The following is a 24,567-nucleotide window of genomic DNA, read 5'->3' as shown; positions in this document are numbered from 1 at the left end:
TGGGATTGCTCAACACTGGCAGCTTTCAAGTTCAAAACAAATATTTTGGAAAACTTTTGAGTGGAATTTTGAAAGCAATTATGAGTGCCCATTCAGTTGGGAACGTGCGCTCGGCGACTAAGGAACATCAAAGACAACGCGCTAGTGGGTGATCCAAAAATATACGTATAAATTTATATATATCCAACGTTTAAAGAAGAATCTTCGAGGAGGGAAATGAAAAATTCCACATCGAAACACCAGTAAATGAATGCAATGCATTTTTCTTGGCTTGCGGTGATTTTCCTTTGCCTCAACAAAGTGCAGGCCCAGTTTTATGGGGACAGTACTTACGGCTCATCCCGTGGCCAATCCATACGCCTTGGTGAGTGAAAGAGTTCAAAGAGCGTGCACATTTTCCTCTCCCGAATTTCCCTTTGACTCAAACAAAGTATACAGGTCTTATCACAGACGATGCCACCGATAGAATCAGGCAGACCTTTGAACACGCCATATCGGTGGTCAACAGTGAGCTGGGTGTTCCCTTGGTCGGGGAAACCGAACAGGTTGCCTATGGCAACTCCGTCCAGGCCTTTGCCCAACTTTGCAGGCTGATGCAGGTGAGAAAACTATACTATACTGGAAAGTGAGGAGGTCCTGATTATCAATTTCAACCAGAGTGGAGTGGGTGCTGTTTTTGGGCCAGCTGCCAAGCACACAGCCTCTCACCTGCTAAATGCCTGCGACTCCAAGGACATACCATTCATATACCCGCATCTCTCTTGGGGTGCCCATCCAGATGGCTTTAATCTACATCCAAGTCCGGAAGATATAGCCCACGTCCTACACGACATTGTCAATCAGTTTGAGTGGTCTCGCTTTATATTCTGCTATGAATCCGGTGGGTGGTCCAAAAAATCCTCTATGGCTCTTTAATTAACCTTCCTAGTATCCTAGCTGAATACCTGAATATTTTGGACCACCTCATGACTCTGTATGGCATCAAAGGACCTGTCATTAAGGTGATGCGCTACGATCTCAACCTAAATGGCAACTACAAATCGGTCCTTAGGCGAATCAGAAAGTCGGAGGACAGTCGCATTGTGATCGTGGGCTCCACAGAGGGCGTGGCCGAGCTGCTGCGTCAAGCCCAGCAGGTGGGCATTATGAACGAGGACTACACCTATGTTATAGGTAACTTGGACCTGCACACCTTTGAGCTAGAGGAGTACAAGTACAGTGAGGCCAATATAACTGGCATAAGGATGTTCTCACCTGATCAGGTGGAAGTGCGAGATCTGGTTGAAAAGTTGCAGCAGGAACTCGGAGAAAGTCAACCCTTAAATACAGGTAGATACACTTCAAGTTCTAGTCATTAGTTGAATTACCTTCGATGTTTTCCATTTGAAGGCTCCTCATCCATCACTATGTCCATGGCTCTCACCTATGATGCAGTTCGTGTAATTGCGGAGACTACGAAGCATCTTCCCTACCAACCTCAGATGCTCAACTGTTCCGAGCGCCATGACAATGTTCAACCAGATGGTTCCACTTTCAGGAACTACATGAGATCGGTTGGTAAACTTCAAAACACTCAATAACACTTTAACTGAATATGCAAATTCAAAACAGTTGGAGATCAAAGACAAGACCATCACAGGTCGCATCTATTTCGAGGGAAATGTCCGCAAGGGTTTCACCTTCGATGTCATCGAACTGCAGTCTAGTGGACTGGTCAAGATCGGCACCTGGGAAGAGGGCAAGGACTTTGAGTTCGAGCGACCACCCCAAGGTGTTAACTTTAATGACATCGATGATGGTTCGCTGGTCAACAAAACCTTCAAGGTTCTAATATCTGTTGCGGTACACTATCATTATCATAGCTACAATACTGTTTTCATTTTTAACCATGGACAATTTAAATTGTAGACCAAACCGTATGCCAGTATAGTGGAGAGTATTGACACACTAATAGGCAACAATCAGTACCAGGGTTATGGAGTGGATCTAATCAAAGAGTTGGCCGATAAGCTTGGCTTTAACTTTACCTTCCACGATGGTGGCAATGACTACGGATCTTTTAATAAAACCACTAATTCCACTACAGGAATGCTCAAGGAAATTGTAGAAGGGGTGAGTCTGATGTTCGAATAACTATCCACAGATTGATAATAGCTATAAATTAAAACCAGAGAGCTGATCTGGCGATCACTGATCTCACCATCACATCGGAGCGAGAAGAAGTGATCGATTTTTCCATACCCTTTATGAATCTTGGTAAGTCTCATAACTTGTACGCTTAGTTTCAAAGTCTGATTTTACTTTAATTTACCAGGCATAGCAATTTTATATGTAAAACCTCAGAAGGCTCCCCCAGCCCTCTTCTCCTTCATGGACCCATTTTCATCGGAGGTGTGGCTTTACCTGGGTATTGCCTATGTGGGAGTCTCGCTCTGCTTCTTTATTATAGGTCGACTTTCGCCCATTGAGTGGGATAACCCATATCCCTGTATTGAAGAGCCAGAAGAGCTGGAAAACCAGTTCACCATCAACAATTCCCTGTGGTTCACAACGGGAGCTTTGTTGCAGCAAGGCTCTGAAATTGCTCCCAAGTATATTAGTAACTATTGTCGTAGAACGTTTTTTTTCAATCATTTATATTTTCATAGAGCTCTCAGCACACGTACAATTTCCGCAATTTGGTGGTTTTTCACCTTAATTATGGTTTCATCTTACACTGCCAACTTGGCTGCCTTCTTGACCATCGAAAATCCCACCAGTCCCATCAACAGTGTTGAGGACTTGGCTGAGAATAAAGACGATGTTCAGTATGGAGCTAAGCGCACAGGATCCACCCGGAACTTTTTTTTGGTAAGTATTAACCTCTCTTAAAAACCCAAGATTATACATTTTACTTTTACTCCTCAGACATCGGAGGATCCAACCTATATGAAAATGAACCAATACATGATGGATCATCCAGAAATGCTGATGGACAACAATCAGGATGGAGTGGACAAGGTGAAGGCGGGCACCAAGTACGCCTTTCTCATGGAATCCACCTCCATTGAATTCAATACGGTTAGGGAGTGCAATCTGACCAAGGTGGGGGATCCGCTGGATGAGAAGGGTTACGGCATAGCTATGGTGAAAAGTGGGTACTACAGATGCGCTATTAATCTAGTGTAATAACAAAGCTCCCACAGATTGGCCCTATCGCGATAAGTTCAACAATGCCCTGCTGGAGCTGCAGGAACAGGGCGTCTTGGCCAGGCTGAAGAACAAGTGGTGGAACGAAGTTGGGGCCGGTGTTTGCAGTGTAAGTTTATTATTGAGTAACAAAAACCAATCATAATACCGCTTTTCCCAGGCAAAAAGCTCTAAAGATGGTCCTTCTGAATTGGGCGTGGATAATCTGAGTGGCATTTATATCGTCTTGGTCATCGGATCCCTCTTTTCCATGCTTGTCTCCATTTTATATTGGTGCTACTTTGTTTTCAGGAAGGCAAAATTCTATGCGGTACAGTAAGCTATGAACATTCCCATTACAAACTCAACAAGATATTTTTTGTAGGTTCCGTTTTGCGATGCCCTGGCTGAGGAATTCAAAATTGTCATCAGCTTTTCGGAAAATGAAAGAGCCCTGAAAAGCGCCCAGTCAGTTTATTCCCGCAGTCGAAATTCATCTCAGTCCATAGAGTCCCTAAAAACCGATTCAGAGGAGAATATGCCGGACGAGGATTAGGATAGAGATATTTTTGTTTAATATTCTCTCCAAAGTTTCGAAAAAGCTTTTTGAAAATTTCACTCAAATCGATTTCCATTTGACATTTTGGAAGCAAACGTCAGTTGTGGCTTTTTACTCGAAGTGTTCGGTTGGAAAAGCTCATGATTTTATTTCTCTGAATATAATATATATATATGCAAATATATATATGTTTCAAATAAAAACCATATAAAATGTTTAGCAACCATTTTATAATATTTTGGGCTTTTGTTTGTATTACAATTTCGGTTAGCAGTGCTCAGTATGAAAACTTTGGCAGCTACGACAACTTCCAAAGTTCCGAAAATGTCCCAATTGGTAAGTAACTTCGAGAAGAAACCCAAAAAACTCATATGAAAAATGTGTGTCGCGTGTGCGTATTTTTTTTTTCGTGCAGTTCCAAACAAACTGTTTTCAACGCGCGATTTATTTTTAATTTCTCATAAAGAGAACAAGCTGTTCGTTCCATCAACGCTGAAAGCTCGTAAAATCGGTTTTAGTATTTGTTTGTTTGTTTGGGTTTTCCGACTGAATGGGATGATTAGGTCAAGTTGTTGTTGATAAACAAACCGGCAAGAGAGAAATGGCCGAAAGTGGATGTGAGAGAATTTATCGGTTTCAGGCCTGCTCACCGACCAGAACACGGAGCAGATGAACATAGTCTTTGACCATGCCATCGAAGTGGCCAACCAGGAGGTGGGCACCACCTTGACATCGCTGAAGGAGGAGGTCAACTACGGGGATGCCTACCAGAGCTACGGAAAATTGTGCAGGATGCTTGAGGTAAGGCATTGATATAAAAACATACTATATGCATTGAGTATATTTATCGAAAGTGGATTTTATGAGGGACCCCCTACGATTAAGTTTATTGGTTAATTATTTACTAAACATTCGTTTAAACGTTCTAAAAGTAGGTGATAAACGTTCCAATTAAATGAGCTCTTCATAAACATTTTTAATGTAAACAATGTGCTTCTCGTTATTTTAAAACTTTTTATAACAGACTGGCATTGCGGGGGTGTTTGGACCCTCCTCGCGGCACACTGCCGTCCACCTGATGTCCATTTGCGATGCCATGGATATACCCCACATCTACTCCTACATGAGCGAGTACGCGGAGGGCTTCAATCTGCATCCGCATCCGACCGACCTGGCCAAAGCCCTACACAGCCTCATCGTGGCGTTCAACTGGACTCGCTTCATTTTCCTCTACGAATCCGGTGAGCTGCCCTTGTTGACGTAATAAAAGAGGTCCTTTAATAATTCCAAAATCGCTTCCAGCCGATTACCTGAACATATTGAACGAGCTGACCACGTTGTTTGGTATGAATGGTCCCGTGGTCACTGTGCTGCGATACGACATGCAACTGAATGGCAACTACAAACAGGTCCTTCGGCGGGTGCGGAAGTCCGTGGACAATCGAATTGTGGTCGTGGGTTCCAGCGAGACGATGCCAGAGTTCTTAAACCAGGCCCAGCAAGTGGGCATAATCAACGAGGATTACAAGTACATCATTGGCAACCTGGACTTTCACTCCTTTGACTTGGAGGAGTACAAATACAGTGAGGCCAATATAACGGGGCTGCGACTGTTTTCGCCGGAGAAGATGGCCGTCAAGGAACTGCTCATGAAGTTGGGCTACCCTACCGACCAGGATGAGTTTCGAAATGGTAAGTATCTTCCTTTGGTTGTATGTGATTATAATGGTTACAATTTTTTTTAAGGTTCCTGTCCCATTACCGTGGAAATGGCTTTAACCTACGATGCTGTTCAGTTGTTCGCACAGACCCTCAAGAATCTTCCATTCAAACCGGTGCCCCAGAATTGCTCTCAAAGAACTGAAAGTGTTCGAGATGATGGCTCCTCCTTCAAGAATTACATGCGAACGGTGATTGAAAGGGAAGAATTCCTGATAAAATATGTATTATTATATTTCTTGTGACTTTTATAGCTGCGCCTCACGGAACATTTGCTTACGGGACCCATCTACTTCGAGGGAAACGTCCGCAAGGGATACCACCTGGATGTCATCGAGCTGCAGCCCTCGGGGATCGTAAAAGTGGGAACCTGGGACGAGAATAGGAACTACACAGCCAGGCGACTGGCACCGACCACCGCCCTCTTCGATAGCGTCGACAATTCGCTGGCCAATAAGACGTTCACCATCTTGCTGTCGGTGCCAGTAGGTGACCAAAGCCCATGTTTGAACCATATTTAATCATGACGCAATTAAACCTTGCAGAACAAACCATATGCCCAGCTGGTGGAGTCGTACAAGCAGCTGGAGGGCAATAGTCAGTACGAGGGCTACGGTGTGGATCTGATCAAAGAACTGGCCGATAAACTGGGCTTTAATTTTACCTTCGTAAACGGGGGCAATGATTATGGATCGTATAATAAATCCACAAATGAATCCACGGGCATGTTGAGGGAAATAATGATTGGGGTGGGAAAAGATTCTCCTCTTTTAACTCATTATTAAACACATATATTTTTAGAGAGCTGATTTGGCTATCACGGATTTGACCATAACCTCGGAACGCGAACAGGCCATAGACTTTACTATCCCCTTCATGAATTTGGGCATGTTACATTTTCCTTCTGCTGATACTCAATTAACTATAGTTTCATTAATTTCAGGCATTGCAATTCTCTACTTAAAGCCCCAGAAAGCCGCTCCTGAGCTCTTTACCTTTATGGATCCGTTTTCCGAGGAGATTTGGTGGTTCCTGGGATTCTCCTTTGTTGGCGTGTCCTTAAGCTTCTTCATATTGGGTCGTCTTTCGCCAAGCGAATGGGACAATCCCTATCCATGCATTGAAGAGCCCGAGGAACTGGAAAATCAATTCACTATAGGCAATTCCATTTGGTTCACAACTGGCGCCCTGCTTCAGCAGGGCTCCGAAATCGGTCCAAAGTATGAAGTATAATCTTAGATATCCGATTTCTATAGTTCTCATATCGTTTACAGAGCCCTATCAACTCGTACCGTAGCCAGTTTCTGGTGGTTTTTCACCCTACTTGTGGTGTCTTCTTACACCGCTAACTTGGCTGCCTTCTTGACCATCGAAAAGCCGCAGAGTTTGATAAACAGTGTGGACGATTTGGCAGAGAACAAGGATGGCGTGGTCTACGGAGCGAAAAGAACCGGATCCACCAGGAACTTTTTTATAGTATTGCGAAAATCTACTTTATCATTTTTATAAGTACCTATAAATGATAAATATTCTTTAGACATCTGTGGACGAACGCTATAAGAAGATGAATAAGTTCATGACCGAAAACCCTCAACATCTTACCGAAGACAATATGGAGGGAGTATATCGAGTAAAGACCAACACTCACTATGCATTTTTAATGGAATCCACTTCCATTGAGTATAATACTAAGCGAGAATGTAATCTTAAAAAGATCGGAGATGCATTGGACGAGAAGGGCTATGGAATAGCCATGAGAAAGAGTAAGCTGGGTATATTCATAAAGTTTAATAATACCTTCTTATCTGGATGTTCCTATAGATTGGCCGCACCGCGACAAGTTTAATAATGCCCTGCTGGAGCTGCAGGAGCAAGGAGTGCTGGAGAAGATGAAAAACAAGTGGTGGAATGAGGTGGGCACAGGAATTTGCGCTACCAAAGAGGACGTTCCAGATGCCACGCCCCTAGACATGAATAACCTGGAGGGCGTGTTCTTCGTACTCCTTGTCGGAAGTTGCTGCGCCCTGCTTTACGGGATTATAAGTTGGGTCTTGTTTGTGATGAAGAAAGCTCATCACTACCGGGTTGGTTTATAACTCTTCTAAAAACCGTAGTTATTATTGACTGTCATTTTTTAGGTCCCGCTGAGCGACGCTCTTAAAGAAGAGTTCCAGTTCGTTATCGATTTTAATAACTATGTACGGGTGCTGAAGAACTCAGCCTCCATCTACTCGCGCAGCCGTCAATCCTCCTTGTCAGCAGCTTCTGTGGTGCAGGAATCGCAATAAAGCATTTTTGGGCCTTATTCAACGTAATCCAATCTACTCTTATTTTACTTGGAATCATTCAAAGCCACTTTCTTAAATGTACACTGCAAGATTTTATTAAAAAATTAAAATAATAAACAGTCATAAATATTCAAAAAGTAAATAAAAATTGTATTTTGCAGTTCGCATTTAAATATGCTAGATGTTAGTCGGAATGCAGCAGTTACTGTCAATTCTTATTGATCAATTCGTTAAACAAATTAACATTTAACTTGAAATTAAGTTTTCTATTGGGCATTAAAGTATAAATAGAGCTACTAAAGTATTTTACAAAGAGTTGCTGCTTTTAACCGATTAATGCTGATTCTGAAAATATTGCCTATTTTAAGCTATACTGTTAAATTGGGTTTTAGAAAATCTAAAATAATAATTTTACAAAAATGTTTAAAATTTAAAAAACATTTGATTTAAAAATAAATAAGCTTTTATAAATGAGATATATTTATTGCACCTCCGATTAGAAAAAATAGATAAATTTAAGTCGGCAATACTTTTAGTTTCTACAAAAAGACAGCAACTAAATACTTCTCAGCGTCTATTCCTGATGTCTAGCACCTTTCTTAACAAATGTCTGTAAACGGTAGAGGATTATTAAATACGTCAACAAATACTTCGAATGAGATCGAACTTAGGTCCAGTGCTTGGCGCGCCACAGCAGGCAATGGATGTGATTGTCCACATCCGCCGGTGGAACTAATTTGGCTGCACCATGTGTGGGTGTACTGACGGCAGAGCACATGCTGGATGTCTCTGCGGAGTCGACGTAGCGTGAGATCAGAGAGCGATACCGTCTACCGATCGTGGCGATCAAGGGCACATTGTCATTAGAAAGCGTTATTATGGATTTAATCTGCAAGAGGATCATAGAATAATCAGCATACACCAAAGAAAGTAAAAAGCGCCATTCTTACCTCATTTTCATAGGGTCGAAAAACACTGATAGGACGCAGGGTGTGCAGCTCGGCAACTATTAAGCAACCCCAGGTGGTTCCGATATACAGCTCCGTATTATGAGCCGCCAGCGCCGAAATTTGGCACTTTATCAGGTTCACATGTTCATCTATAGCGATGCTTTGCAGGGACTCAGAACAGGGCAGCAGCTTGGAGCAGTCCAGCTTGTTTTCAATACGTTTCGACACCACACCCCACTGGTATACCATGCAGCCGGGATACAGGCAACTGAATACGTGACTGTCATTGCTGCACATGCGAGCCACCTTGACGTCCTCGATCAGATTAGGTTCTTCACTGTGGCACAAAGCCTGGTGGCCAGACACTCCGGTCTCATTTAACGGAAATACATTTATCTTTCCGGCTATTTCGCCGCACCACAATTCGTAGTTTCTGTAGAAAACACACACCAATTATTGCACGCTCAGCTGATAATAAATTATAAACTTACCCATCTACAAAAACTGAACAGGCAGCGTGCAAAACAAATCCAGAACAGATCTCCGTGAGCACAAAGGAGCCCTCAGCAAAGGCGCAATTGCTTGGAACTTGAGTAGCGTCTACCAGGAACACTCGACCATTGTGTGTACCCACCGCCACGCGAGCTATCCGTTCCATGTAGACCAGACTGATCACAGCTGACTTAATGGCCGGATCGAGCATGTATGAAAACAAGTGGGCGTAGCTAGACGTGCTATAAGCATGCAGGTTGCCGGAAACGTCGCCCATCCAGATGGCGTCGCCCACCAGACAGCAGCACAGCATGTTCATCTTGGGCAAGCGTTGAGCTGAACGAGCACGTGAGTGGGCGCCGTTTTCGGGAGTCTTGGGCGGGGCAACCTGTGGCTGCGGAGAACAACTGATGCTGTTGCACTGCAGCAGGCTGCCCGATGGTGTGCAGTCCAGAATGTCTATGCGGGAACCGAAGGAGGGAAGCCACAGCTCTAGGCCGCACCGTTCCTCATCACCGGCGCCGACCATCGACTGAAACACTCCACATACAATCTTTTCGCTATGAGGCATGGCAACAACATCCAGCAGGTGGATGCACTCCGGGGCACTGAGTATAGAAACAATCTGACTCGCCGTGGGTCTGCGGCGCGGCTGTTCGTGCCAACACAAGACCATGAGATCCAAACAACAGGTTGGAAACTGGGTTTCTCTCTGCGTCAGGGCAGGCCGACTCCCTTCCAGAATGCACTCTTTAATGGATTCGTGACCCTCAAAAGGTTGTCGTAAACTGATATTCTCGTATATGAACATGCCAAAGGAGAAGCAGTCCACCTGGAAATAAAAAGTTTTTAAACCATTTAATAATAATAACATAGCTCACATTAAATTTATAAACTCACCTTCTCAGTATATTCCTCCTCACCATTGTAGCGTATTATCTCGGGAGCCATGAAGCCCTCGGTGCCTCCGAATCCCTTTGCTCCGCTGGGAGCTGTCTGCCTGCTGATTCCATAGTCGGCAATCTTAATATGCACATGGTTTCGTGGGCTGTCCTCTGTGTGAGGTTGTGGAAGCTCCCAAACCAGAACATTTTCCGACTTCAGATCGCGGTAGATGATTCTTCTGCGATGCAGATACTCTATTGCCCGAGCCGCCTGCAGTACAAGGGTCTGAAACGTATGCGGTCCCATGTGGGCACCACTGCGTCGGTATTGTCGAAGCAAAACGTCCAGACCACCCAGGGGAGCTAGTTCAAGAACCAGAGCTAATGGTTTAATGCAGATCCCAACCAAGGGCACAATGTTTGGGTGCTTTAGGGTTAGAAGTACTGCCAGTTCCTGGCGAGCTGTACAGTAAGCCTTGCAGGAATGCTGCAATGGATCGCGGTCCCACTTGCCCACGGCCACCTTGAAGGCCATTAAAGCGCTCTAAAAATGAATAAAATATGTAGAAAAAATTACGATAATGCTTAGTACTTACCTCCTTGGCCCGAGCTCCGGGTGGAACTGGCTGAAGCATTTTCATGGCCACCGGTTTAAATGACCTAGCGCCCCTTACCTTGCAGTTTGCTTTGAAGACAAACCCAAAAGCTCCTCGACCAAGCAGCGATCCCTTAATGATGCACTCGCTAGGAATAGTGTGCTTATCGGGTATATCGGCAAATATGACATCCGGAGCTAGCTGAGCCATCGACTGTTCAAGATGGACAGGACAGCTGATCTTGCTTTGATTGTAAACTGACAAAATGCACTCCTCAATCATCCAGGCGTAGCATACATTTGAGTTATCGGGCAGGTGATAGCCAGGATGACCGTCCACCGAAGTGTTGCGAGAAGACCCAGCGGAATCAGGACCCACTCCCGAATCTGCATCCGAGCCAGCGTTCAAAGAATCCTCTGATCTGCGCTCCCTCCTTGCTGTGGCGTTAAGATAAGCCGAGAACACGTTCAAAGCACCATCCTCACCGGGATCACCAACACCGTGCAGAAAGTATGCTCCCGCTCCGCGTCTGCTACTTCGGCTTGGTCTATTGCATCCCATGGCAGGTAGATCCCGGTCCGCGGGCTCGTTGCTGTGCTGCAACTGCAACTTCCAAAGGCATCGCGGACACAACACCAATCGAGTGATTAGAAAACGACCCTCCGAAGTGTGCACAAACCGCGTTCCCAGCGAAGGATACCAGTCCTCTAAAAGCAAATCAATATGATCCACAGTCAGGGCCAACAACTTGGCCACCTGGGACATGTGTGGCTGTAGCTCGGCCAGCAACTGACGTTCCCGGTTATCCACTTCCTGGGAAATGTTCACATCATGAAGTGGAAAGTAAACTTCCAGAATGCTGGAGGAGCTCAAATTCACATCACTCCAGATACCATCTAACTTTAGCTTAAAGCGATTTCCGTTAGTGCGGAAAGGTTGGGTACGCTCAGTGCTTTGAAACGGTACTTCCCAGATTTTGAATATTAGGATATGTCCATAGTAAAGTGCTAGGCCTGTCTGCCACAGATTCCACTGGGTATCCTGCTCCAACGAAGTGCGCAAATCGAAATCCACGTACTTCTGAAAAAAAATTTTAATTCATACAAATACATCAAATTGTCAAAAGATATTGTTCTCCACTTACATCTTGTAAGGCCACATAAGAGCCTCGAATCGCCTCAATTATCTGCTCATCAGCCAGAATCCGCGTAATTAATCTCGACCAGAAACCGGACGGGAAGTAAGTCATCAAAAGAATGCGACGCAGTCCCTGGCTAGCAGTAACAGAAGATGATGGCGAAGTATGTGCTGACCTCTGCTCATAGATCAGATTATTAAGATTGACTTCTTGTGAGACAGAGCACCCTAAACTACGACCGCGGGAACGTTGCGAAAGTTTTACTGTGCTTCCAGAATTGGGTGTAGCTGCCTCTTGCAATGGCAACAGAGAGGGAATGAGTAGCGTTCGCGAGTCCCACGTTAATGCCACCTCGAACTTGTTCAATAAGCTGACAATGTAACTAAAATAAATGGAAAATGTAATAGTTATAAAGGATTTGTACAGCGTTCGAATAAAGACCCACCTCCTGTTTCCATTTCCTTGAACTTGCGCACTACGAAACAGCAGCTGAAGATCATCCAACTTCATCACACCCGTGGGAGCAAATGGATTGATCTCCCGCACGGTGACCACATGGGCCAGCATGTCGCACAGCCACTGCGGATCGAGGAAGTAGTAGTCCCTGAGCGTGGCATCATCGTAGTGCAACAGAACTCCGTTTTCGTGGCACCATGTGGTAGCCTGCTGCAGCTCAGCGGCATCCCGAAAGCTCTTGTAGTTATGCAGTCGCATCTGTTCGGTGACCAAGCGTCTGTACTGCTCACCATCCAGGACGGGATCTCGGCCAGCCGCGCGCAAATTGCAAGCAATTACATTTACAATGTCCTCCAGGGCAATGTAGCTGGCTGGAATCTTCTGCAGCAGCATTGGCTCCTTGGATCCCGGCGATCGCAGTTGCATGGAGGTGTCGTAAATGATGTTGGCCAATAAATGGATGTTGTGCAAGGTTCTAAAATAGATACCGGTTATTATTCTTTGATTTTAAAATTATTATTAGCAATAAGAAAGATCTCATCTCTTACCGACAACTTATTTCGATGGAGTCAATCACCCGCGGCAGTCCAATTTTTTCCGCATCAGGAATAGCGATGAACTTTTCACGAATCAGTTGCTGCAATTGCTCTGCCTTCTGAGGAGAGATGGATTCCCCGACTGCATCAAAATGTGTGCCCACAATAATTACAGGAGAGTTTGGAGCTCTAGCTTGAATATTGCCCAGCCACTGCAGCAACTCCGCCAGGCCCTTGTGACCGTCGCTGATGCGCCACAGCACCAAGTAAAGACTCCTCTTGGACAAGAAGTACTGGTGGGTGGCGTAGTACTCCTTCTGGCCGCCAAAATCCCAAGTTCGGAACACCACCGGGCCATGAGAGCCGGGCGCCCTCTTCCGCTTCTCACAAATCCAGGTTCCGATGTCCACGCCAACCGTTGATATGTTTGCGCTGGAGGCAGATGAGTGACGGTGTGTTCTAGATGTGCTCCGAGCGTGTCCCATCCGCTTGGCCCAATGATTTTCGCTGGCGCGAGATCGGTGAGAACTCGAACTAGAGCCTGAGCCCGCTCCCTGGCGCAGCAAGTCGAGTAGGGTGCTCTTTCCGATTCCAGCCACACCCACCACCATAAGCTTCATCCGCGCATACGGCTGAGCATCTTCATAAATAGACTTCAGGTATCCAACGATGTCCATTGTCTTGTGCTTCTTGCTCTCGATCATGGAACGCAATGGCTCCTGCAGGAGGCAGCCGCGCGTATTAAGATTCCAGAGCCGTGAGAGAAGACCCAAATGCGGCGGCAGCTCCGTGATATTCACGTTGCCACTTATATTCAATACTGACAGACTGCTCAGTTCGTGCAAAGAGGCGGGAATCTCCTTTAGGCAGTTGTTGGTCATATCTAGCATAGACAGGTTGGGAAATATCACCTTTGACCGGTTCACGCCTACCACACTCCAGTCGGCGTCCTCGCTTTCGTTGAACACCGTTGTGGCGTCATCAGTTGACAGCTGGATGCGGGTAAGTAGGTTGTCCGCCAGGATCAAAGTGCGTAGTGCCTCCAGGCGCAGATGACGCCTGTGCCGGCAAACGCTCTTCAACACAGAGGCACGAAAGGATGTGGAGGAGGAGCTGCTGCCCTTTGAGGAATTCGTTTTGTAAGCTTGCTCCTCCTCCCGACCTTCCGGCAGCTGGACACAACTGTAGCACAGTAGGTGCGGATCCGATTCGGTTATCCGTGGCAAACTTGGCCAGCAAGAGATCTCATTGTGGCTTAGATCCAACTGCTTCAGTGTGGCCGGATAGCTTGTAACATGTCCCATGGAACGCAGACTGTTGTACGACATATTTAGCCGGGTCAAATTGACCGCCAGGCAGGGCAGAGCAGCGGGAATACTGGTGAATAGATTATTTGCTATATTCAGGCTACTTAGCTGAGAGGAGCCCACACCAGGTGTCTTCCCATCGCCGAAATCCTGCTCATGCTGCCACTTCATGTCATTGTCGGTTATGTCCAAAGATGACGACCAGAGATTGCGATGGGTTAGCCGCTGCTGCGACACATTTCGCGGTTTATTTGACTGTGGCTCCTCGAAGGGCTGCAGCTGCAGTTTGTCCAGGCTGAGAAGTGAACTGCTCGTTTGCATCGGCGGCACAGGAAGATCCCTCAATAGGTTGAAGGCCACGTTCAGTTCGCGCAGCTTAGGCGCACGCCACAAGTCGAAGGGGAGCTGTTGGAGTTTGTTATTCGAAACATCCAGAATAGATAGGGCGGGTAGGTGAAAGATGGCGGCCGGCAGAGTTGTCAATTGGTTGTCCTGCAGGAAAAGCTCATCCAGAACCGGGCAACCATATGACTTACCCAGCGGCGCAGGCAGATCGGTGATCTTATTTTGAGCCACATTCAGATATCTAAAAGGACAAATTTATTATTGTATTTTTATATATTGTTAATTGAATAATTTAATTTCACTTACTTTAGACTAACCAGATGAAACAACTCCTGTGGAATTGCCGTGAGAACATTGTGCGAAAAGTCAATTCTCGTGATAGCGGTCAGAGCAACCTCATTGAGTCGGGGATGAGATTGCAACTTGGGATTCAGCAGCAACACACCACTGACCATCCAGGGAACTCTTACCACAGACAATTGCACACTGGAGCCCATGCTGTGCCAGTCGATGATGGTGGGTACGTTGGGAAACATGGCGCTGTAGGATATGTTGCTGGTGGACGGCAAAAACACGTTCACCTCCACAGGTGTGGGAAGGCCCTTCTTGTTAATCTTGTAATCAGAGTCCGGATGAACGCGGCGTGCCAGGAGGCGGCTTAGGATGGCCTCGTCGCCGCCGGTCATAGCCATTCCTATGGCCGAACCATTGTCATCACGGGCTCCATGTTTCAGCAAGAGATCCAACATGGCCAACGACCTTTGCTTGCAGGCCTCTGCAATGGGGACATTGCTCAGTCCGTAGATTTCCTCGCAACACTTTGGGTCGTTGTGATCTTCAACTGGCTTGGCCACAATATTCGGATTCGCTCCGTGCTGAAGCAGAGACTGAACCACGTCGAGATGACCGCCTCTAACCGCCGCTAGCAAAGCCGTTTCCCTCGCCGCCCCACACAGCAGATTAACGTTAATGGGACACCTTTGGCATTCGTTGGACTCTTGGGCAGCCTGGTCATCGGGTCCCTCCGACTCCCCAGATATGTGCAGCTTTGACATGATGGCCTGAATGCCAAACGAAATGCGTTTTCTGGTGGGCGTGATGGGAGTGCTCACCGAGCTGGCGGAATCGCCCATCGTGCGCCGGCATTGGAGTTGCCACTTGAGAAGCACTCCAACCAGTTGCTTGTTGCCCAGGATGCTGGCTATATACAGACTGGTCTGACCTGTCACGTCGTGGGCGTTGGCGTCGAAGGGCAGCCGCCACTCCCACTGACCCTCCTCTTCACGATATGTCTGATAGAGGTAGTCGGGATAGCTGTAGCTTATGAGGAGTTCCAACAGCTTGATGTGTCCATTGATGCAGGCCGCGTGCAGTGGCAGCCAGCGCTCTACAGTTGGTTGCTGGATGAGTTCTGGGAAGCGGTCCAGCATCAGCCGGGCGATGCCCAAGTGTCCGCTGTGGACGGCGGCGTACAGGGGTGAGTACTTGGTGACGGCGTGGGAGCGTCCATCCGCCCCAGCATCTAGCAGTCGCTGGGTGATGCTCTCGTAACCAGACTGGCAGGCTCTGAAAAGGATACCGGCATGAGTATGACCCAAAGTTACTAAAAGCGACATTTGCTCACATGAACAACAGGGTATTGGCCCCAGAAGGAGCCATATTGACTATAATCTGCCGCTCAGTTCCCAGGGCCGCCAGCAGGACCCGCACAGTCCGCTCATCTCCGGCGCTCACCGCCGTTCGGAGTTCTCCATGCTTGATCTGACGCACTTCCTCCCGCGCATCTGTGAAGGAGGAGTTTCATATTTGTTAGACATATGCTGGCCAAACCTCCATGGGGCGTTCTTCAATTCCCACCCCGTATTGAGGATGCCTCTATGACCTCATCCACGAAATAGTCGCAGGCTTCCAGAGCGGTTTCAGTTCCAGGTTTGGGCTGTTCCATGCTAAATTTCCAAGACATTATGTAACCCAAATTGCTGCGACAAAACCCCAAAATGTAATTGGCATCGGAGATGCGGACCGAACGCGGCGCTGGCGAAAACTGAACTGGGGAAAATCGATGGCCGTTGCCCGAGCCACGTTTTTGTGGTCATTGATCCAGGTCGGATTTGGACGCACTGCGCAAGACGAGACCAAAGAAGCACGGCAACTGTTGCACGTGGTCAAGGACTGGCATTATTTTTTGTTTTGATTTCGCGTGGGTGTCGAATGGCCCAGTGGTTGCAGCGCACCAGTTGCTTATTGGGGCAGATGTGCCATTTTGAAGTAAACCATTTTGCGCGCCCACTTCTATTGCACCAGGGTCACCCTGTGGAGGTGCTGGTGTTGTTGAAAAACCAATAACAACTGGTTGGTGATTTAATTGCACCACTTAAGTAATTTGCATATGTCAGAGTTTAATGTTCATTTGCACTTTGACCGAGTTAGAAATTGCACAAAAACTAACATTTGTACATATATAGACTGGCTTTCACCTGATTTTGTCTTACCTTCATCGGAGTCGCTCATTGTTGTGTATTGTGTTATTCAGCAGATCCTGAAGTCGCTCATCTCCTTCTTTTTCTAGGGTATGTGTTTGGAAACAACTACCTAGTTATAGCATCTATTTTGGATGCTCATTTAATTATTTTGCACATTTTGCGAAATTTTCACTCAGCGTTTTGATTTGTTTACCTTTTTGTGGTGAGACCGTGTGTTGTTTTTGAAAAAAAAACACCCAGAAATAGATAACATAAGACTATCGATTGCTCAATATGTGCTGTTAAGCGCAAACATGTGATTTTGCAGTGACTGAAAAAACAGAAGCAGGACAAACATGCTTTAAAATTGTTAAATGAATATATTTAATATTAACAATAAGAACTATAATCAATAACTATATTTATATCTTCTCAAAATATTCCCTGAGAAATTTTTGGCAACACCCACTGCCACCAAGCCACCCTGTAAATCATCCATGAATGACCAATGCTGACTCACCCGTGACTTGACTCATACAAATATAATGGAATTTTATTTAAGTTTTAACGCTCACATTTTGTGTGATTTGCCTATTACCTTATTATAACCTATCCATATTCTTGTCTTATTTCGAATACTCTAAGATAACTCTTTTAAAAACCTTGTTCTTCTTTTGCATGCACTGTTTTTAACACACTGCATGGCTTTTCTGAGTGCCTTCTCCGGGGGCTGAGTACTATCGGCCAATTTAACAGCCTCTGAAAGTAAGTGTTATTTATTAGGTGTAATTATTCGGCTTCAATTAAAACCTACCCAGTAGAGCTGAGAAGAAGTTTTCGTATGTGCGTAGGCTTTTTTTGTTTTGCGTTCCGTCGACGTTAAAGTCTACTACTAAGTCCACGGCCAGTACCTTTTTCAACGATTTCGATAGCGGCGCATGTCTAAAGATGTTCACCATCTCTTTAACCTGTTAGCAATGGAAAATATTATTACCTAGAGAAACTGAATAAAATAATCCAACTCACATATAATACTCGAGTGGCCGGATTCATATTTTTGTCTACTGAAAGCAAATCGTCTTCTGTTTTTATAGGGAAATCGGTAGGAGGGCCATTTTGTGAGGTCTCGGTCTCCTGGGGTTGGTTGTATAATAACTTGATCAATTGCGTCTGAGAGGATACTGTCTCACAGAGCAATGCGACATTTTTTTTTAGCGTCTCAATAGATTCCCGCAGTTCCTGATTTTCTGCTGTAAAATACAAGTATGAAACGTATAAATATTTGGCATTAATTCCATAGTAATAAAGATGCTCTCGAACAATTACCTCGAATTACTGATATTATGCGATCTTCTGCCGATTGATCCAGCTGAGCATTTTCTGCGAAAAAAACCAAAAAATATATTATATTACTATATATTATAATACATTTTAATAAAGACTTGCCTGGTGCGGCCCTTGCTCGCCTTTTGGATGTCTGATTAGATGACATTTCCATAATTAAATGCTCGTCCAAAGTTTAATTCTGAATAGTAAATAAAAACAAAGCCATTCCAGGGATGCCGACAGGAATGCCAAACGATTTTCTAGACTAGTGAAGCTGCCAACTCGATTTCTAGGATTTTCGCCGCCAAGTCTGCGCAAAAGTACGGTCACACGCGAATGTTTTGGTGAGACCGTACCGTCAGCATATTTCGGTGTATAGCAAATATACCGACGGTATTTCGAATAAGGTCCCACGCAAATGTTAGGAGGGTGTATCGGCTAACTTAGCCAGGACATCCTCCAGACATTTCAGCGTGACCGTTTCGACCATTTGAACTTTGTCCCACCTCTAGCGAGCAAGGAACCATCGCTGGCTGCGGGCACCCTGTGGAAGGTTAACAGACGCTTAACAGCACGTAACTCAACAATACAAATAAAAACAATTAATATTTTTTAATCAAACGCGAGTGTGAGCCGATTGCGCAGTGCATTTGAAACACAACAATAGTGCGGGATGGCCGAAGGCGGCCAAAAGTGGTTGCCGGTCCAGGAAAACAAGTAAGGAGCAGCGCAAACTGCGCAGCTCACACCCAAAAAAAAAAACGCGATAAAGGCGAGGGGCCAGAATGAAGATGAAAAACAAAAACAAATGGCCCGGGCCAACGGCCAAAATGCCAGTGAAATTCGAATGAAAAGCTTGCGATTCGTGTGCGTTTTTCATGCTCTCCCTGCTTAGCTGCAATTTCCATATTTCTGTGGCATCGCGACTTAGAGATGAGACATCGGTGCCGCGTAACTTTTTGCATACCCTTTCCGCGGGCTCAACTCCACCTGTTCGGTCATGGAATTTGACCCGTCACCTTTGAAATGCTCCCCAAATGCTTCGATTTGCAAGTTAAAAACTTTCTTATCAGCAGATCAATTTAACTAGTTCCCGATTTCTATGTCTCAATCATTTAAGTGACCTATACCATCTGGAATAACAATGTTAGGGCATTGAAAGGTCGCCATGGTTCACCCAGAATTCTTGTTTTTGTTTTCAAGTTGACCCCTCCCCCACCCCGCCCATCCTTCAACCTTCGGCAGTGTGATTCATACTAAATATAAAGTCAGCGTTTTTGTTTTAATTAACAAGAACTAAAGATTTAGAGGCATAGTGGTTTCTCTCTAACTTAAAACCATGGCGAAGGAGATAAGTCGCCATTTTCCCAGGTGGTTGCAGGCGGTTTAATCCGACGAGGGATCGGGAATCTCTATAGATCATCGGGGGGAACCCAGGGGGTCACCTTCTTATCAACGGGCGGGCGGTTGATTTTTAGTAATTTCCGTAATTAGACACCAAAACAATTATCGGTATATCACCATATGTTTTCTTTCAAGTAACCCGGCGCCACCTTCATATTTATTCGCAGAGATTGGCGAGCTGATTTAAATGGAAAACTTTGAAAACAACAATCTGTCGATAACGAAACCAGCGAAATGCCAACTAACAACTGGAGGCCAAGTTAGAAAGTGTAGTTAAGAGAAGCCACAGCGAAAGCCAACCAGGAGGAGCTGGTGATTCTCCCGGTACGATCCGAAATCCGGATATTGAAGATCAAACAACCATGAAACACGCTGGCGGGTCCATCGCCATGATGGACAACCGGTCGATGGCCTACGTTGCCCACCAACCCAAGTATGAGCTACCGCTGGAAGAGATTGAGCCGCCCTGCATGCGGTTCTCAGTCAACCTTTGGAAGAACGATCCACTCGACTGGGTGGAGCTAATCTGCCTGCTGCCCAATGGATTTCTGCTGGGGCTGAGGGTCAATCCGGCCACCACCATCCAGATGGTCAAGGCGGAGATGGTCAACCAGGCCAAGCAGATGCCTCTGAGCTATATGATCAAGGAGGCCTGCGAGTACCAGGTGTACGGCATCTCGACCTTCAACATCGAACCGTACACGGACGAGACGAAGCGCCTCAGCGAACTGCAGCCCTACTTTGGACTGCTCAGCCTGGGCGATCGCACCGACACCACCAGCTTTAGCAGTGACTACGAGCTGACCAAGATGGTCAGCGTGATGATCGGCAAGTCCTTCGACCACCACCGGACGCAGGGCACGCCCGAGATTGACGACTTCCGGCAGTACATGACGCAGGTCTGCGACAACATCGAGGTGGAACGCTCCATCTACACTTGGCAGCAGCGCCTGCTGTACGAGCACCCCCTGCGACTGGCCAACTCGACGAAGATGCCCGAGCTGATACGGGAGCGCCATCCGACCAGGACCTTCCTCATTGTGGTCAAGAACGAGAATGACCAGAGCACGTTCACGCTGTCGGTGAACGAGCAGGACACACCCTTCACGCTCACGGAGAGCACGCTGCAAAAGATGAACCGGTCGCAGATGAAGATGAACGACCGGACCGGCGACTACATACTCAAGGTGAGCGGACGCGACGAGTATCTGCTCGGCGACTATCCGCTGATCCAGTTCCTGTACATCCAAGAGACGCTCTCGGACTCGGCGGTGCCGAATGTGGTGCTGCAGTCGGTGTACCGCCTGGAGTCGTACATAAACCACCACAACGAGGCCATGGTCCCAAAGCGATTGCCGCCGAAGAAGCAACCAGCCCTGCTGCCCAAGGCGCCCTCTTCGTTGTGGGACATGGGTAATTTCTTCCAGCTGACGCTGCACAGCATCTCTAATGTGAACTATGACAAGGCGCGCGCCTTCAAGGTGGGCGTCCATGTGGGCCTTTTTCACGGCGACCAAAAGCTGTGCGCACAGAGATCAATAGACTCTCCCAACGGCAGCGTTGACACGTTCCTGTTTAACGACCAGGTTATGGGATTTGACATACAGATGCGTAATCTGCCTCGGATGACACGCCTCTGCATTGTGATCTTCGAGGTGACCAAGATGTCGCGCTCCAAGAAGTCGTCCAACAACAAGGATAGCGCTCTCAAGGATGTCTCCTACAACAAGAACCCCCTGGCCTGGGTCAACACAACGCTTTTCGACCACAAGGACATCCTGCGCACCGGTCGCCAGACGTTGTACACGTGGACGTACGCCGACGACATCCAGTCGGACGAGGTTTTCCATCCGCTGGGCACCGTTGAACCCAATCCGCTCAAGGAGGAGTGTGCCCTGGTGGAAATCACATTCCACGGCAGCGGACCCGGAAACGTGCGCTACCCCAGCGAGGAGGTCGTGCTGCAGTACGCCGCGGATCGGGCGCAGGCTACCCGACTACAGCAGCAGCAAATGTCAGAGCCCGAGAAGCCGATCAAAGAACTGAAAGACCTGGTTGCCAACTACACGGGACTGGACAAGATCTACGAGATGGTCGATCAGGACCGCAATGCTATTTGGGAGCGCAGGTAAGTCTGCCGAACATAAATGACTGTTATTGTTTCAGTCACATGTAATGATGCTGTAATACTTGCAGAAACGACATCATGCGCGAGCTTCCCGAAGAGCTGTCCATCTTGCTTCACTGCGTCTACTGGAAGGAGCGGGACGATGTAGCGGACATATGGTACCTGCTCAAGCAGTGGCCGCTAATCTCGATAGAACGCTCTTTGGAGCTGCTGGACTATGCGTATCCAGATCCGGCCGTAAGACGTTTTGCCATCCGATGCTTACACTTTCTCAAGTAAGATTTAATCCTAACATGTGGCACATATAGTATCTTCATTTTAATAATGGGGTTTTCTAACTCCATTGAGATTTCGCTAAATTTTAAGTCTTCTTAATCATCATTAATTCGAACATTTGTACCCCACAGGGACGAAGACCTGTTGCTATATCTGCTTCAATTGGTTCAAGCCATCAAGCACGAATCGTATCTGGAAAGCGATCTGGTGGTGTTTCTGCTAGAGCGAGCTCTGCGCAACCAGCGCATCGGGCACTACTTCTTTTGGCACCTGCGCTCCGAAATGCAGACGCCGTCTATGCAGACGCGGTTCGGCCTCCTACTAGAGGTCTACCTCAAGGGCTGCAAGCATCACGTGGCGCCACTCCGCAAACAGCTTAATGTGCTGGAAAAGCTGAAACAGGGATCTCTGATAGCCAAGAAGGGCAGCAAAGAGAAGGTGAAGACCATGCTGCAGGACTTCCTGCGGGACCAGCGCAACTCAGGGGTCTTTCAGAACATCCAGAACCCACTGAATCCCAGCTACCGGTGCAGCGGCGTAACACCAGACAGGTGCAAGGTAATGGACAGCAAGATGCGTCCGCTGTGGGTGGTGTTTGAAAACGCCGACATGAACTCCAACGATGTGCACATCATTTTCAAGAATGGCGACGATTTGCGTCAGGACATGCTCACGCTGCAAATGCTGCGGGTGATGGACCAGCTGTGGAAACGAGATGGGTAAGAAAAAATGCATCAAACTGTACAAGATCGGGCTAATAAAATCTATACCCTCCGTCAGCATGGACTTCCGTATGAACATCTACAACTGCATCAGCATGGAGCAGCGCCTCGGTATGATAGAGGTGGTACGGCACGCAGAGACCATTGCCAACATACAGAAGGAGAAGGGCATGTTCTCGGCCACGTCGCCGTTCAAGAAGGGCTCGCTCCTCAGTTGGCTCAAGGAGCACAACAAGCCCGCCGACAAGCTAAACAAGGCCATCAACGAGTTCACGCTCAGCTGTGCTGGCTACTGCGTGGCCACCTATGTGCTTGGTGTGGCCGATCGGCACTCGGACAACATAATGGTTAAACGAAATGGACAGGTAAATGCAAATCCCTTGTTTGCCAAGGAATTGTATTAAAACTTCATCTTGTTCGCAGCTCTTTCACATCGATTTTGGCCACATCCTGGGCCACTTTAAGGAAAAGTTCGGAGTGCGTCGGGAACGAGTGCCCTTCGTGCTAACCCATGATTTCGTATACGTGATCAACAAGGGTTTTAACGACCGCGAGTCAAAAGAGTTCTGTCACTTTCAGGAATTGTGCGAGCGCGTAAGTTAAGAACAAAGCAAAAATTAGACGAAATATTAATATAATTTAAATTTGCAGGCCTTTTTAGTTCTACGCAAACACGGCTGCCTTATTTTATCGCTGTTCTCAATGATGATTTCAACGGGACTGCCAGAACTTTCCTCCGAAAAGGATTTAAACTACCTACGTGAAACTTTAGTATGTCCTACAGATCCATTATGTGGCGAAGCTCAAACTAACTCATCGCAATGTTCTGTTTCAGGTGCTGGACTACACGGAGGAGAAAGCCCGCGAACATTTCCGAGCGAAATTCAGCGAAGCTTTGGCTAACTCCTGGAAGACTTCCCTTAACTGGGCCTCGCACAATTTCTCCAAGAACAACAAACAGTAAACAGACAACAGCATCGACATCAACATCAAGAAGTTGGCATCACGATCGATTCGGAGTCAACTCCATCTCGCACACAAACAAGACCACTCACCAAGTCTAAATGGATCCACATTTCTTTTCTGCCTGCCCTTCTGAGCCTTTGCTACAGGCGTAGTACAATTTTGTATCCAATTCATAAAGTTCAAAACTATGTGTTCACTATGTTAGGCCGAGATATATTCAATCCCCCCACACAGACAACCCCTGACCCATAGCTTATAATGTCGCTCCCACAAGTGCTCCAATATACTTTACTGTTAATTTGTACATTTACGTGTTCACCCATTCTTGTAATTCTAATCATTTATCACCCCCGCATTCAGTGACCTTTGGACCCTGGAATTGTTTTGTTGTCTATTATTCATTTGTTGTTTAAACACCCCCGCACATGCAAACTCGCGCATGAACGTGCAAAAAATTGTATCCTATTATGCTATATAAGTTTAAGAGACATTTAACTCTATAAGTTTAAATTTAACGATTGCTATCCCTACGTTACGATTAATTGTGTACTATAATTAGTGTCTGCTTTTGTACCAGCAGCCAATCATTACTTTGTGTTTTCCGGTTTCATTTTATAGTGTTCTCTAATATTTGTAACGTATTTTGTAAATCGCTGGATAACTACAATTAAATGAAATAAATTAAATAAATATAAACGAACGAATGTATACAATTTAATCGAAACAAGAAAAATATATATACAATGCTTCTACGTTTACGATCGACTTCATTTGTCTCAGCATCTGACGAGTTTTTCGTTAATGGGAATTTGGATTAGAAGTCTTAAAGCCTGCTTGCACTAGAC

General features: G+C 46.3%; 5 protein-coding genes across 10 annotated transcripts; 3 read left to right on the top strand and 2 right to left on the bottom strand.

Annotated features, from left to right (window-relative positions):
• The first annotated feature begins 112 nt into the window (after window positions 1-112).
• Window positions 113-3,944, top strand: LOC119545757 (glutamate receptor ionotropic, kainate 2). Its single transcript, XM_037851604.1, has 14 exons — window positions 113-364; window positions 439-599; window positions 658-880; window positions 937-1,329; window positions 1,390-1,553; window positions 1,612-1,842; window positions 1,909-2,112; window positions 2,172-2,256; window positions 2,315-2,591; window positions 2,649-2,850; window positions 2,908-3,133; window positions 3,186-3,298; window positions 3,350-3,499; window positions 3,554-3,944. The coding sequence occupies exons 1-14, from the start codon at window positions 247-249 to the stop codon at window positions 3,722-3,724; spliced, it is 2,718 nt and encodes a 905-aa protein (XP_037707532.1). The 5' UTR covers window positions 113-246; the 3' UTR covers window positions 3,725-3,944.
• LOC119545758 (glutamate receptor ionotropic, kainate 2) lies at window positions 3,908-7,851 on the top strand. Its single transcript, XM_037851605.1, has 13 exons — window positions 3,908-4,063; window positions 4,368-4,528; window positions 4,752-4,968; window positions 5,030-5,419; window positions 5,474-5,637; window positions 5,701-5,931; window positions 5,992-6,195; window positions 6,248-6,332; window positions 6,390-6,666; window positions 6,721-6,922; window positions 6,984-7,209; window positions 7,268-7,530; window positions 7,585-7,851. Exons 1-13 carry the CDS (start codon window positions 3,940-3,942, stop codon window positions 7,732-7,734), a joined length of 2,694 nt encoding a protein of 897 aa, XP_037707533.1. The 5' UTR covers window positions 3,908-3,939; the 3' UTR covers window positions 7,735-7,851.
• A 10-nt stretch (window positions 7,852-7,861) lies between these two features.
• Window positions 7,862-17,127, bottom strand: LOC119545756 (leucine-rich repeat serine/threonine-protein kinase 1). Of its 5 annotated transcripts, XM_037851600.1 has the most exons (12): window positions 16,296-16,480; window positions 16,063-16,222; window positions 14,745-16,004; window positions 12,799-14,679; window positions 12,240-12,725; window positions 11,801-12,176; window positions 10,657-11,736; window positions 10,077-10,604; window positions 9,176-10,008; window positions 8,685-9,117; window positions 8,402-8,623; window positions 7,862-8,344 (listed from the first exon to the last, which is right to left on the bottom strand). In XM_037851600.1, exons 1-11 carry the CDS (start codon window positions 16,399-16,401, stop codon window positions 8,402-8,404), a joined length of 7,365 nt encoding a protein of 2,454 aa, XP_037707528.1. In that variant the 5' UTR covers window positions 16,402-16,480; the 3' UTR covers window positions 7,862-8,344. The 5 variants fall into 5 exon arrangements, with proteins under 5 accessions (XP_037707528.1, XP_037707530.1, XP_037707531.1 ...); XM_037851602.1 differs by lacking the exon at window positions 16,296-16,480 and adding an exon at window positions 16,931-17,127 and having other exon boundaries at window positions 7,862-8,623; XM_037851603.1 differs by lacking the exon at window positions 16,296-16,480 and adding an exon at window positions 16,931-16,949 and having other exon boundaries at window positions 7,862-8,623; window positions 10,657-11,733.
• Window positions 17,128-17,435: 308 nt separating this feature from the next.
• LOC119557597 lies at window positions 17,436-18,498 on the bottom strand. Of its 2 annotated transcripts, none has more exons than XM_037870402.1 (5): window positions 18,347-18,498; window positions 18,227-18,280; window positions 17,927-18,150; window positions 17,715-17,868; window positions 17,436-17,659 (listed from the first exon to the last, which is right to left on the bottom strand). In XM_037870402.1, the coding sequence occupies exons 1-5, from the start codon at window positions 18,396-18,398 to the stop codon at window positions 17,541-17,543; spliced, it is 603 nt and encodes a 200-aa protein (XP_037726330.1). In that variant the 5' UTR covers window positions 18,399-18,498; the 3' UTR covers window positions 17,436-17,540. The 2 variants fall into 2 exon arrangements, with proteins under 2 accessions (XP_037726330.1, XP_037726337.1); XM_037870409.1 differs by having other exon boundaries at window positions 17,927-18,147.
• A 266-nt stretch (window positions 18,499-18,764) lies between these two features.
• On the top strand, window positions 18,765-24,440 carry LOC119555417 (phosphatidylinositol 4,5-bisphosphate 3-kinase catalytic subunit delta isoform). The gene is made up of 8 exons (XM_037866782.1): window positions 18,765-18,943; window positions 19,798-21,758; window positions 21,827-22,033; window positions 22,166-22,753; window positions 22,815-23,121; window positions 23,180-23,350; window positions 23,408-23,527; window positions 23,592-24,440. Exons 2-8 carry the CDS (start codon window positions 19,993-19,995, stop codon window positions 23,718-23,720), a joined length of 3,288 nt encoding a protein of 1,095 aa, XP_037722710.1. The 5' UTR covers window positions 18,765-18,943; window positions 19,798-19,992; the 3' UTR covers window positions 23,721-24,440.
• Window positions 24,441-24,567: the final 127 nt, after the last annotated feature.

Source organism: Drosophila subpulchrella, chromosome 3R, assembly GCF_014743375.2.
Source record: "Drosophila subpulchrella strain 33 F10 #4 breed RU33 chromosome 3R, RU_Dsub_v1.1 Primary Assembly, whole genome shotgun sequence".
Lineage (NCBI taxonomy): Eukaryota > Metazoa > Arthropoda > Insecta > Diptera > Drosophilidae > Drosophila > Drosophila subpulchrella.
Note: the sequence above shows the minus strand (reverse complement) of the source record. Positions and strands in the feature narration are given on the sequence as shown.